The following is a 13405-nucleotide window of genomic DNA, read 5'->3' as shown; positions in this document are numbered from 1 at the left end:
TCAAAAAAAAAAATAAATAAATAAACAAACAAATAAATAAATAAATAAAATGTAAAACAGATCTTGTGACTCCCCAGCCTAAAACCTTTTTATTAGTTCCCATTAGCTTTTAGAATAAAATATGTACTGTTAATCCTGACATACAAAACTCTTCATGATAAATATTAATCGAGTTCCTAATACATGTTTGCCCTTGTGCTAAATGTTGAGGGTACAGTGGTAAACAAAGTGAATAGATTCCCTGCTCTCCAAGACCTTTCAGTCCACAAATGTGACGAGTTTACAAAGAAGAAGCACGAGCTCCTAAAGGAGCTGGGATGGGGGTGGGGGTCACAACCTAATTTAGAAAACTGAGGAAGGTCTCAACCTCCCATCTTGCATTTACAATCAGCAGTAATCAGCAGGTGTGGTACCAAATAGGGAACCAACAATTTTATCTGCATTATCTCGTTTAAGCCATGAGTGCCGTTATTGTTAGCCTCACTTTACAGATAAGGAAACTGAGGCCTAGAAGGTTAAATAAGTGATGGAGTTGGGATTTCATCGAGACTCCTGTGAGACCCAGACATCTGAACCCTTTTGGAGCCCGTGCTTTCCTGTAGCCCTCACTACACTTGTGGAGCTCCGCCCAGCTCTGCAAACACACCAGCCTGTTTCACTCCAAGTCTTTGCTCATGATGCTCCACTAGCCTGGAATGCCTATGTCCCTCAAAAATCTTCCTGCTGAATCTTTTGTGACCTAATTGAAATGTTCTCTCTTCCATGCACACTCCTCCCCCAGATAGAATTAGCCACTGTCTTCTTTGTGCATGCGCAGAATTTCATAAATACTCTCACAGTCCCTCTAGCACTTCAGATACTTATCTGATGTTCTCCCCCTAGGAAACTGTAAGTCCTAAGGGATGACAATCAACTGACCTCCATAGTCAGAAACTTCTGCTGTGCCTGGCCTTCCAATGAGAAAAAGAGAGAAGAGGAGGGGAGGGAAGAAAAACGGAAAGAGAAGAAATGAAAGCAAACATGAAGACAAGACAAACACTTCAGTATATGATATCTCAAGACCATCTGCTCCTTTGTAAAAATTTTGCTTTTTTATTTTTTTCCCCAAGAGTCAGGGTCTCACTCTGTTGCCCAGGCTGGAGTGCAGTGGCATGAACATAACTCACTGTAGCCTCTATCTCCCAGGCTCAAGTGATCCTCCTGCCTCAGCCTCCTGTGTAGCTGGGACTACAGTCATGCACCACCCCATCCGGATATTATTAGTATTACTATTTTGGTAGAGACAGGGTCTTGCTATGTTGCCTAGGCTGGTCTCAAATTCCTGGCCTCAGGCAACCCTTCCACCTCACCTTGGCCTTCCAAAGAGCTGGGATTACAGTAAGCCACCACAGGCCAAAATTTTGCATTTTATCCATCACTGTAATATTAAACCTTACAACTCCAACAGCACTCTGAGAATTGTTCAACAACGACTTGATGAAAACCCCCGAAAGCTTCCCAATCAGTTGCGGTCCCTTTCTCTCCTCCTGTGCTCTCTCTCCTCTTCTTCCTATCTAGCCCATCCTTTTGGCGGCTAAGAATTCCTCCCTCCATTGGAGAACCACAGACAAAAGAGGAGTCAGATAAGAAAATAAGACCTCAAAGAAGGAAAACAAAGCGAAGGCCTTGCATCAGAGGTCATGTGGCAGAAAGCCACTTGGATATCTGCGAAGAGGAGAGAATTGAGAGATACCCACCTTTTGCCTCAGAGACCATCCTTAGCCCTGAAGGCATTGTTTCTGCTTTAGGTTTCCCAGATCTGAAGTGTTACAGCAAGGAACTTTAAGTTTCCAAATACTTGTCTGGATTTTGCAAAATGTAAAGGAATTACTTGAGAAGGAGCACTAGAACAGCTGCTGGTTCATTACCCTTGTCCATGCCGGCATCTAATCCAACGGCCTGTGGAGGAGGGGCTGCTGCAAGACTCTGTGTCGGAGGAGAGGAGTGGGTGCCTGGATGGCAATGGGAGGATCAATTAACTCCACCCAGGAGCCAAATGAAACATACAAACAAAAAACAAAATCTGGGTAGTGGTTTTTATGTGATTCTGGTGTAGAAAGAGCATTTGTCTAAAGCAAAGGTCAACGGGCACCTGTGCCAGCCCCTGCCTCCATTCCACCCCTGACAAGCATCAGGTGCCCACACCTGCCTGCTGCCCACCTCCTGTGCTTTTCTAAGCCAGATGAGACCTGTCCTAGATGTCCAGGAACCCCCTGGGGGAGTGGCACTATCAAGCAGAGTCGTCTGATTTTCTGTCCGAGACCCTTACCATTGTAAGAGTAAACAATGTGTGGGTATAGGGGAGCATCTGGAGGGAAGAGAAGAAGTTAACAACCCTCCCGCTTCCTGGCCACCCCACTCCATCTTTTATGATAAGGAGCCCTGGAGCTCTGGGCTACCAGGCTGACAGACCAGCCCAGATCCAGTGGCCCTGAGGGACCTGAGCTAAACTGCACTAGTGTTGCCTGTAGGACCCAGGGAACAGAGAAGATAAGGAGTTGCTGTCCTCGCCCCTCCCCATCCCCACCTTTTCTGCGATCCTTTCAGCCTTTCTTTTCTTTCTTCTTTTTTTTTTTTTTTTTTGAGACGAGTCTCGCTCCGTCTCCAGACGCCAGGCTGGAGTGCAGTGGCTTGATCTCAGCTCACTGCAACCTCCACCTCCCAGGTTCGAGCAATTCTCCTGCCTCAGCCTCGCGAGTAGCTGGGACTACAGGCGTGGGCCACCACATCCAGCTAATTTTTTTTGTACTTTTAGTAGAGACAGGGTTTCACCATGTTGACCAGGATGGTCTCGATCTCTTGACCTAGTGATCCGCCTTCCTCGGCCTCCCAAAGTGCTGGGATTACAGGCGTGAGACGCTGCGCCCGGCCCCTTTCAGCCTTTCACTGGTGATTCATTTTCCCAGGGCCCATTTCTCTTCCCCTACCTGGATTTCTTCTAGCCTGGGAATCTAATGATCAAATCACCCTAAAAATTCAGTGGCACCTGTGGATTACATATCCCGGAGCATATGCATTTTCAATTTTGAATATAGAATTTTGAAAGAAACTATGGGTAGAGATAATACTGAGGAAGAGACACGGCTAATGGTCTGAAGACTCAAAAGGACCACTTTCTGCAGGCAGGCCCTCGGCTGGAAAGAGATGGGTCTGGGCCAGGCAGGAGTGAGAAGTTCTGAGGTGGAATGAAGAGAGCCCTCAGAGAATGCTCCTCTCGCCTTGAATCTCAACCCCAGGGTCATGCTGTCCCATTGTTGGTGCTGAGTGGATCCAAACCCAGGAGATGGGAACAATCATCCTGGGATGGCTGAGGGTACTCTCTGGCACATTCTGCATGTGCCCCCAGATGCTCAGCCACAGACCTCTGGGGAGCAAAGGGGGCAGACCCACCCATCTCGCCTCCAGGCTCTCTCCTTCCTGTTTCTGTCCTGTGGTAGGGCTCACTTGCCAGACTTCAGATTCACAAGTCAGATGACGTTTCAAGAAAAGGAACCTGGTGGGTAACGGGTGGAGAGGTTAGGGGAAAGGCTATTTACTTCCTCCTGTCCAGTCATCTGGGTCCCTTTAGGGTTCAGATAACTGTGGTGACTTTTTCACTCCAGTGTGGCATCATGTGGCAACTGCTCCTCCCAACTACTCTGCTACTTCTAGGTAAGTCAAGGGTCTCCCTGGTTGAGGGAAAAGTTCTAAATGCCTTGGGTTCAGCAGAGATCTCTTTTCAAGCAAGGGATGGGACTCCCACCAAGGGATGGGACCCCTCACCACATCTGTAGCCCTGGATTGAGCTCCTAGGACAAGCCAAGATGAGGCTAGAAATGAGGAGAATGCTGGTTCCAATTGGGGCATGCTCAGGAGTGGGCCACTTGATCCCTCTGCGTCTCAGAATCTCTATGTGGGATTGAAGAGCTTGGACTAGATGGTCCCTAGGGTCTGTCTCTTTCAATTTGACATTTCAGCATTTTCCTCTATGATTGTTAATTTCTTCCCTTTCTTGCGGGGATGTGGGTTGAGGCTGTTTCTGTGTCTTGGTTCAGGGAAAGTCAACCTATACTCTTAATTTGTGAGTTTGCACAAGGAGCAAGGGGAAAGGGAACAGTGTTGAAATAGGGATTTGGGTTGACAGTGGGGCAGGAGCCATGGACGCTGTAAATCAGAGAGCAGATAGCAAGAAGGTTTCCACCAGAGATATTCTGATTCCTGGGGCAGGGGAGGGCCGGGGAGTTTTAAAATCACTCTGATCTCTGCTCCTACTCAATATTTGATTCACTCTTTTTTCTTGCAGTTTCAGCTGGCATGCAAGCTGGTGAGTCAGCTTCATGGTCTCAGATTGACTCAGTGAGGCACATATGGGGGTGATGGCCGTAAGATATTGGGAAATGCTTGCTGCATGGGAAAATGCTGATGTGGGGTTCGCAGTCATAGTTCCTCCAACACAGCAGGGCTTGGCCCTATGCTTCTCTGGCCAGTTTTCCTCAAGATACTGAACAGGCCAAAAATGGGACCAAGATGCTCTAAGACTGAGTCACCAAGCATGGGTTTACAATGGGCTCATTTTGGCTTTGAGGCTCCCTGGGAATGCCGGTGTAGAGCCTGCTCCTCTCCCTGTCCTCACCCCACATTTTCTTGGCTCCTCAGAAGATCTCCCAAAGGCTGTGGTGTCCCTGGAGCCCCAATGGAACAGGGTACTAGAGAAGGACAATGTGACTCTGAAGTGCCAGGGGACCTCTCTTCCTGAGGACAATTCCACACAGTGGTTTCACAATGGGAAGCTCGTCTCAAGCCAGGACTCAAGTTATTTCATTGCCTCTGTCAGAGTCAAGGACAGTGGAGAGTACAGGTGCCAGACACTCCTCTCCACACGCAGTGACCCGGTGCAGCTAGAAGTCCACAATGGTGAGTTGGTGAAGGGGAATAGGAAAATCACCAATAACGGGTGAAACAAAGGGCCCTGAAATACTTGGGAAGAGCCAGAGGTGATATTCTTAGAGATAAAACCTAAGATGAGATGATCTGTGGTCCCACTGATGGTATCAGAGTTGCAGTCCTCTAAGCAGGCAAAATGTCAAAGCCTGTTAGACAGTAGATACAGGACTGCTGCATTGCAATATTCCAGGAATCGTATGAAATGCATGCAATGTGAATGTGTCATCTGAAAGGTAGGCCGTGGCATAGATGCTCAATAATATTTATTTATTTATTCGTTTTAATTTATTTTATATTTTGAGATGGAGTCTTGCTCTGTCACTCAGGCTGGCATTCAATGACACGATCTCGGCTCACTGAAACCTCTGCCTCCTGGGTTCTAACAATTCTCCTGCCTCAGCCTCCCAAGTAGCTGGGATTACAGGCACCTGCCACCACACCCAGCTGATTTTTGTATTTTTAGGAGACACAAGGCTTCATCATGTTGGTCAGGCTGGTCTCAAATGCCTGACCTCAGGTGATTCACCTGCCTCAGCCTCCTAAAGTGCTGGGATTACAGGCATAAGCCACCACGCCAATATTATTTATTGAATAAGTCAATGAATTTGGTTTTAGGACTTCAATCTCCTTCTCACTCTCGGGCATGTAATACCCTAAGCTACCTCCCAAAGCAATCCATATTTTTCTCTCTCCCCATCAATGTCATACTCGTTTTTTTTTTTTTAAGAAATAATTTTTACTTTTTAATTTAAAAATATTTAATACCATAGACTTCCCAATCAATGCCATACTCAAATCTATACTTAAGCATAAATTTGGCAATGTGATATCTCTTCCAATGGCGGTATATACATGTTCAGCCTGCACATTAATCATGCATTGAAAGTCCTTGTGTACTATTAACAGAATATAGACATCAGACACAGGTAGGAGGAATATTTTGAAGGCAGGAGTCTTTCCCGGTGTCCCTGCAATCTTACCACATAGACTGGTCCCTGCAGTGTCACCTGCAAACCTAACTCTACTTCTATGACTGCTCCATTCCTACAATGTTTATGGGTGGAACAAGGCTTGGGAAAAGAAGGGCATAAAGAGGTGGATCTGCAAGAAATCTTCGTGGAATTGAGCCTCTGAAACTAATTTTGGTGGCTCTTTTGCCTCTGACTGTACCACTCGGCCGACACGGTCTTCACTCTTCAGAGCTACAAGAAGGAATGTCCATTTCTAGCTGGGTAAGAGATGTCCACCTACAACCAAATGAAATGGGGAATTACCAAGAGGAAGCAATGGAAAAATCAATTCTAGGAGTTATTAGTTTGCCTTGAACTTGGCTCTAGAAATTGGCTTTAGAAGTATAGCCAATCAAGGCTATATTAAACTGTGACCATGAGAATTAGCTTCACCAGGTAAACTTCTGAGCATCCTTTAGGACCCATTTCACTTATGTCTGCCTCTGAGAAGCATTTTTTACTTCTTTCAGGCAGAATGTCTTTACTCCAATCTAGTTGTCCCTGCAGCCCTTTATTCTTAGCCTGTTGCAACACTCATCATATTGTATTGTGATTATTTCTGAATATTTGTGTTTCTATGTCTAGACTGTGGATTATTTAAGGCTGAGAACCATATGTCTAGTCATCTGGGTATCTCCAGTCCACACAGTGTGCCATACATAGTGAGTGCTTGATGAAATATCACTTGAAGGAATATATATATGGACATTCACTGAGTCCATGACAGGACAGATTGGATCAAGAATGTTCTTCCAAAGGCCACCAGACTATATACTAACCATGACTTTATGCTAATAGTGATTCATCTCTCTGCTGAAAAAGTGGATAGATAGGCACATGGCTTCTTTTGATAAATGATATGTCTTAATAGGTAATAAAAATTACTTTCTGTTTAGCAAATCTTTGTGGTAGGGAATCATGACCAACACATGTCCTACCAATTTTGTTTAGCATCAGGTAGTAGATTTTTAAAATTATAGTAATTCAACCTGAGAATGTAGATTTAAAAAAATAAAAAATAAAATGACAGTAACTTTTGTTTTGTTCTTATTACAAAAGTCATTTGGGGTCAATTTCAAAAATATATAAAAGTAAACAGGAGAAATTTTAAATGTCCTTCATCCCACTCCTTCAGAGAAAACCCCTGTTAATATGTAAGTGCATATCCTTCTTTTGTTCTGTGCATAGTACTTTGTATTTTCAGTATTATGCTTTTTTAACTTAACATTGTCTCATGAATATTTTCTTACACTATTATAATATTTATCTACAACATCATTTTTAAAAAATTATTCAGGTCCTCTCCCAACCACGACTTCATATCCTCTCTTTGGGAAATCTGATGATTGTGAGAAAAAGCTCTGACAATATACGAATTTTCTCTCTTGAAGGCCATGCTCAGTAATAAAGATGGTCTCACTGAGGCCCCGTGACACCTCAGAAACCACCAATTGCCACGCTGAGCACTACCGTGCCCTTCCCCTCCCTGATGTTTACATTGAATTCTCCTTCACAATTTCTGCAGCCACTCCATGGCCATCGTCACCTTATTCCTGACTGCTGCAAGAGTCTTTCAATATTCCTTCGATTGTCTATACCTTCTGAAAGCTACCTTTTCTCCAATAGGGCAAATCACCATTTTCAATGCACGTTTTACTCTGATCTAGAACTTGCTGTGAGCCCTTATTACCTGCCACAGCAAATCTAAGTCTAGCACTTAAGGATCCTGCAGATATGCCCGGCACTGGTTCTCACTTACCTCATCACTTACTCCCTCTGTTCTGTGTTGATCTTATGTGTGTGTGTCCCTCTTCCCCATTAGACAAAGGTCTTGGTGTGACTTGAGTTCTTTTGCAGGGACCCATCAGCTCTTCCCCAAAGGGAGCTATGCAGGTTTGGCTCCCAATCTGGCTTTCCCTTATGTCCCAGGATCTGGGTGGTACATGGCCCCTTTACAAAGCTTTGCACCAAGAGCTGAGGCCTCCTGGGCCTGGGGTGTCTCTGTGTCTTTCAGGCTGGCTGTTGCTCCAGGCCTCCCAGTGGATGTACAAGGAGGGAGACTGTATTCACCTGAGATGCCACAGCTGGAAGAACACTCCTCTGCATAAGGTCACATATTTGCAGAATGGCAAAGGGAAGAAGTATTTTCATCAGAATTCTGACTTCTACATTCCGAAAGCCACAGCCAAAGACAGTGGCTCCTACTTCTGCAGGGGGCTTCTTGGGAGTAAAAACGTGTCTTCAGAGAGTGTGAACATCACCATTATTCAAGGTAAGGAATGTGCTACCCTGGAATGTCCAGGGATGCCCGTGTGTGGAGCCTGCACTCACATTGATTGGGAAGATGAGTTGGAAGGAGATTCCCGATTCTTATACCCACTTCCGCATAGGTGGTTCCCTCCTGGTGATCAACAGAAGGGCCCTGAAAGTCCCTGATTGCTGGGTAGGTTTGCAGCTCTGTTTCAATCCATTCTTTTGAGATAGCTAAGAGGTGTCATTCACTCTGCAGTGTGACCGCAGGAGCAGAAGCCACATTTCCTCCCCAGTAAATACCTCTGTCTTTCCTTACCGTAATCACACCCGCGATGTCATAGCTTCCTATGCTGGCCCGTTTCTTATCCAAGCCTTTTAGCCATGATACAAACTGGCAGGAGCCCCTCACAGAAAGAGCCCAGAACCTGGGTTCTGGCTTTGCAGCTAATTAACCGTCTGACCAGAGGCTGAGCCACTGAGTCTCTCTGAACCCAATTTCTTCTTCTGTAACAAAGATAAGCTGACATTTATCAGGCATCTTTCAATGTGGCAGACTCTGTGCTAAACAATTCTTTTTGTTGTTGTTTGTTTTTGTTTTTGAGATAGAGTCTCACTCTGTCGCCCAGGCTGCAGTGCAATGGCAAGGTCTCAGCTCACTGCAACCTCTACTTCCCAGGTTCAAGTGAGTCTCCTGCCTCAGCCTCCCGAGCAGCTGGGATTACCGCCACTCCTGGCTAATTTTTGTATTTTTAGTACAGACAGCGTTCACCATGTTTGCCAGGCTGGTCTCAAACTCCTGACCTCTGGATCCGCCTGCCTTGACCTCCCAAAGTGCTGGGATTACAGGCGTGAGCCACCCGCCCGGCCACTAAACAATTCTTTACATGCACCTGGTTTGACTATCGTAGAGGACCTTCACAACATGAGATAGGTAATATTGATTTCATTTTACAGGTCAAGTAACTGAGGAGCAAAAAGAAATAGATAAGTTGTCCCTAAGGTCACATCAAACACTTCAAAGCCTGTATATTTTTTTTTTTTTCTTTTTTTTTTTTGAGACGGAGTTTCGCTCTTGTTGCCCAGGCTGGAGTGCAATGGCGCGATCTCGGCTCACCGCAACCTCCGCCTCCTGGGTTCAGGCAATTCTCCTGCCTCAGCCTCCTGAGTAGCTGGGATTACAGGCACGCGCCACCATGCCCAGCTAATTTTTTGTAGCTTTAGTAGAGACGGGGTTTCACCGTGTTGACCAGGATGGTCTCGATCTCTTGACCTCGTGATCCACCCGCCTCGGCCTCCCAAAGTGCTGGGATTACAGGCGTGAGCTACCGCGCCCGGCCTCAAAGCCTGTATATTTAACCATTAAGCAAAATATTTGAACAAGCACTCATATCCTATGATCTCATTAAGTCATCCACAAAACCTCTCTAGGTCCTATAGCACCAGCCTCCAAAATCAGAGCTCTGGTGTGGTGTGCCTGGACTTGCCAGTTTCACACAACTTCTATCTGTAGCTAGTCCGAGACATAAACTGTAAACGGTTTGCATGTAGAAAGGCAACAAAACACCTTTTGAGATTTTGACATTACAATGTCATAATTTGTACAAAAATAATTTCATTACACTTTAAACTGAAAGTAAATACTCCCAAGTGGTTGGGGAAAGAGAGAGAGAATGAAGCAAATGGGGTAACATGTAAATGATGAGTGGATCTCCATATTGAGGATATATGAGAGTTCTTTATACTATTCTGGTCATTTTTTTTTTTTGAGACAGAGTCTTGTTCCGTCGCCAGGCGCCAGGCTGGAGTGCAGTGGCATGATCTCGGCTCACTGCAGTTTCCTGCCTCTCGGGTTCAAGCAATTCTCCTGCCTCAGCCTTCTGACTACAGGAGCGTGCCACCACGCCCAGCTAATTTTTGCATTTTTAGTAGAGACGGAATTTCACCATGTTGGCCAGGATGGTCTCAATCTCCTGACCTGGTGATCTGCCCTCCTCGGCCTCCCAAAGTGCTGGGATTATAGGCATGAGCCACCACGCCCGGCCTCTGGTCATTTTTTTAAGTTTGAAAACACATCAAAATCAAGAGTTTAAAAAATGGAAATGCAAAATCAACAAATTTGTCCCAGTTTCTAGACAACAGCATTGTCTGACAATTTCTTAACTGTTGCACAAAACCCAGATTACAACCTAACTTGCTAAGGCTCTCTGTCACATCTCTGTCAAACAAGCAGAAGCCTTTGCTAAATGTTTGGTGAGGTGTACTCTGCTCAGACAGCACTAAGATCAGGAGCTAACGGGAGGAAGCAATGCTTTCCCCCAGACTTCCCCGCCATTCCTACCACCTGTCTCTTGGCAGTTGTCAAAGACTCTCTGCTGGTGACCTCATTGTTTGTCCAAATATCTGCCTTAGTGACTGTCTTTTTTTCCTCTCTCCACTTTTCCTAATAGATTTGACAGTGTCATCCACATCACCAGTCTCTCTACCTGGGTACCAAGTCTCTTTCTGCTTAGTGATGGTACTCCTTTTTGCAGTGGACACAGGACTGTATTTCTCTGTGAAGAGAAACATTCGAAGCTCAACAAGGGACTGTAAGGACCATAAATTTAAATGGAGCAAGGACCCTCAAGACAAATGACTCCCATCCCATGGGGGTCATAAGGGCAGTGGCAACAGTGTCTCCGAAACTTTCTCTGGATTTGCAACCCCATCATCCTCATTAGGCCTCTCCTCGAGTAGCAGGAAACATAGAACTCAGAGCCCAAGTCCCTTACCCAACTTTCGACTCTTCCTTGGTCTCCAGTGGAAGGGAAAGGCCCATGATCTTCAAGTGCCAGCAGGGAAGCCCCAGTGAGTAGCTGCATCCCTAGGAATTGAAGTTTCAGAGCTACACACCTTTTCTGTCCCAACCATTCCCTCACAGCAAAGCAACGATACAGGCTACGGACGGTAATGTTGAAACATATAAAAACTGTTCCTATTATAAATTACCCAGTTTATGGGGGAAGAAAAGAAAAATAATTATTCCTAAATAAATGAATAGGCAGAATTAACGGTTGAGGCAGGGCCATACACAGTGTGGTAGCTGCTGGGGATCCAGGGAATTCAGTGGGACCAAAGAAAGGATGGCTGAGAAAGAGCAGGGTAGTCCAGGATAGACTAAGGGAGGTGTCCCCATGTACCCAGAGATAGATAAGGCTGTCTTCCTAGAACATTAGCCGTGGTGGAATTAACGGGAAATCATGAGGGTGAGGTAGAATTGAGTCTTCCAGGGGAATCTATCAGAACTGAACCATCGGTAAGTTATAATGATAAGCCCTCTTAATGCTAGGAGCAGAAAATTGTCCTAGGAAGGAGACTGAGGATTGGACTGGGGTGGGGTGGAAAAGAAAGTACAGAACAAACCTTGTGTCACTGTCCCAAGTTAAGCTAAGTGAACAGAACGATCTCAGCGTCAGAGTGAGAAAGCCGGAGAAGAAAGAGCCACCCACAAGCACACAGGAAGGAAAGCGCAGGAGGTGAAAATGCTTTTTTTGGCCAGGGTAATAAGAATTAGAGGGTAAGGGCGGGAACTGTAAAACCACCCTTTCTGCTTCAATACATAATTGCGGTGTAGCTTTGTTCATTTCATTTATTAAACAAATGTTGGATAACCAATGCTAAATGTACTACTGAGCTTCACTGAGCTAAATTACGAAACTTACAAATCCTTCATCATGTCAGTTCCAATGAGGTGGGGATGGAGATGGCAATGGCTGCTTATGAAAGAAAGCTTTAGCCGTCTCTTCCTGTTTTGGAAGTTTTAAGCGCAACATTTCTCTGTTAGAATAAAGCATATTACAAGATCTTGCATGCTACTCTTAGATAGAAGACAGGAAAACCATGGTAATAAACTATAAATGATAAAATCCTTTCTTTTTCTTTTTTGAAAAAATTGAGACAGAGTCTTGCTTGGTTGCCAGGCGCCAGGCTGGAGTGCAATGGCACGATCTCGGCTCACCGCAACCTCCGCCTCCTGGGTTCAAGCAATTCTCCTGCCTCAGCCTCCCAAGTAGCTGGGACTACAGGCACACGCCATCATGCCTAGCTAATTTTTGTATTTTTAGTAAAGACGAGGTTTCACCTTGTTGACCAGGATGGTCTCGATCTCTTGACCTCGTGATCCACCCGCCTCAGCCTCCCAAAGTGCTGGGATTATAGGCGTGAGCCACCACACCTGGCCTAAAATCCTTTCTTCTTCCCTTTGTCCAAGACTGTAACAGAGATTGGTTTGGATTGGTGAAAAACACCCCCGCATCCCAGCAACCATCTCACCACAACTCATATGAATTAGCCAGCTTGCTGAGACAATCGGGTGATGGGGGCTTCTTACGGGAAGTATGGGATAGGAGGGTGAATAGGAATTAGGGAGTTTTAGAGCATTAGGGCAGATAGGAGAAGGCACAGCTACGTAGTAGGTAGAGGCCTTGGCAGAGGTAGAGGGTCAGCCTGATTGTATGAATTATGAGCTATATACCAGACGATTCAAGCTAGAGTAGAGACATAAATTAAATATTAGATAAGATTAGACACAAGACAAGTGCATTTGGAAACCCTGGACATTCAACTCACATTTATTTACTACCGACAATGTGCAAGCTTGAGTTCAGGTGCTGAAGACATCAGGTGAACAACATAGGGTCGTTCCCTGGGGAAGCTTTATTTCTAATGAGAAAAACAAACAGGGCGAGAGTGAAGTGTGATATTATGCTGACCTAGAGCCAGAACCTGAGCAACGCCATTTTATAAAATGCAAAACTGTTTTTAAAATAAGTTGCAACGGGCTGCCCCATTCTCCTCACAATAACTGCTGGCCTTGGCTTCTGTAGATAGGACTGCTAGTTTGTTCTGCAAACTATGTAAAGCTGCTTACCTTTTCTTATCAGTAACTGCCAGAATTGCTAGCCTTTGCTTACCGGTAATAACCAAAATAAGCAGCCCAAGCTAATTCCATCCTGGCTCCTGTGACTTGTAATAAGTAACTAAGATCTGTGACTTCTATCACCACTCAGACAATGTGTAAACAAACGTTTATCTTGACTTCTGTAAACCACTTAAGTAACAAGTGGAATGACAAAAGTCCCCTGGCCCTTGGAATGTCCGGAGACCCCCACCCTCATCTTTACCCAGGAGGTAATTTACAG

General features: G+C 45.3%; 1 protein-coding gene across 3 annotated transcripts; it reads left to right on the top strand.

Annotated features, from left to right (window-relative positions):
- The first annotated feature begins 3289 nt into the window (after window positions 1–3289).
- On the top strand, window positions 3290–12130 carry FCGR3A (Fc fragment of IgG receptor IIIa). 3 transcript variants are annotated; one of them, XM_017515118.2, is made up of 5 exons: window positions 3290–3690; window positions 4322–4342; window positions 4675–4932; window positions 7987–8244; window positions 10673–12130. In XM_017515118.2, the coding sequence occupies exons 1-5, from the start codon at window positions 3651–3653 to the stop codon at window positions 10858–10860; spliced, it is 765 nt and encodes a 254-aa protein (XP_017370607.1). In that variant the 5' UTR covers window positions 3290–3650; the 3' UTR covers window positions 10861–12130. The 3 variants fall into 3 exon arrangements, with proteins under 3 accessions (XP_017370607.1, XP_017370608.1, XP_017370609.1); XM_017515119.2 differs by having other exon boundaries at window positions 3494–3690; window positions 4678–4932; window positions 10673–12067; XM_017515120.2 differs by lacking the exon at window positions 4322–4342 and having other exon boundaries at window positions 3494–3690; window positions 10673–12067.
- The last annotated feature ends 1275 nt before the right edge of the window (window positions 12131–13405 follow it).

This window comes from Cebus imitator, unplaced genomic scaffold (assembly GCF_001604975.1).
Source record: "Cebus imitator isolate Cc_AM_T3 unplaced genomic scaffold, Cebus_imitator-1.0 Scaffold541, whole genome shotgun sequence".
Lineage (NCBI taxonomy): Eukaryota > Metazoa > Chordata > Mammalia > Primates > Cebidae > Cebus > Cebus imitator.
Note: the sequence above shows the minus strand (reverse complement) of the source record. Positions and strands in the feature narration are given on the sequence as shown.

Bases quoted from the DNA above. Each gene is read 5' to 3' on its own strand.
- FCGR3A (XM_017515118.2), top strand. From the start codon at position 3,651: ATGTGGCAACTGCTCCTCCCAACTACTCTGCTACTTCTAG. The intron at 4,933-7,986 runs GTGAGTTGGTGA...TGTGTCTTTCAG, and splicing joins GCAGCTAGAAGTCCACAATG to GCTGGCTGTTGCTCCAGGCC. The intron at 8,245-10,672 runs GTAAGGAATGTG...TTTTCCTAATAG, and splicing joins GAACATCACCATTATTCAAG to ATTTGACAGTGTCATCCACA.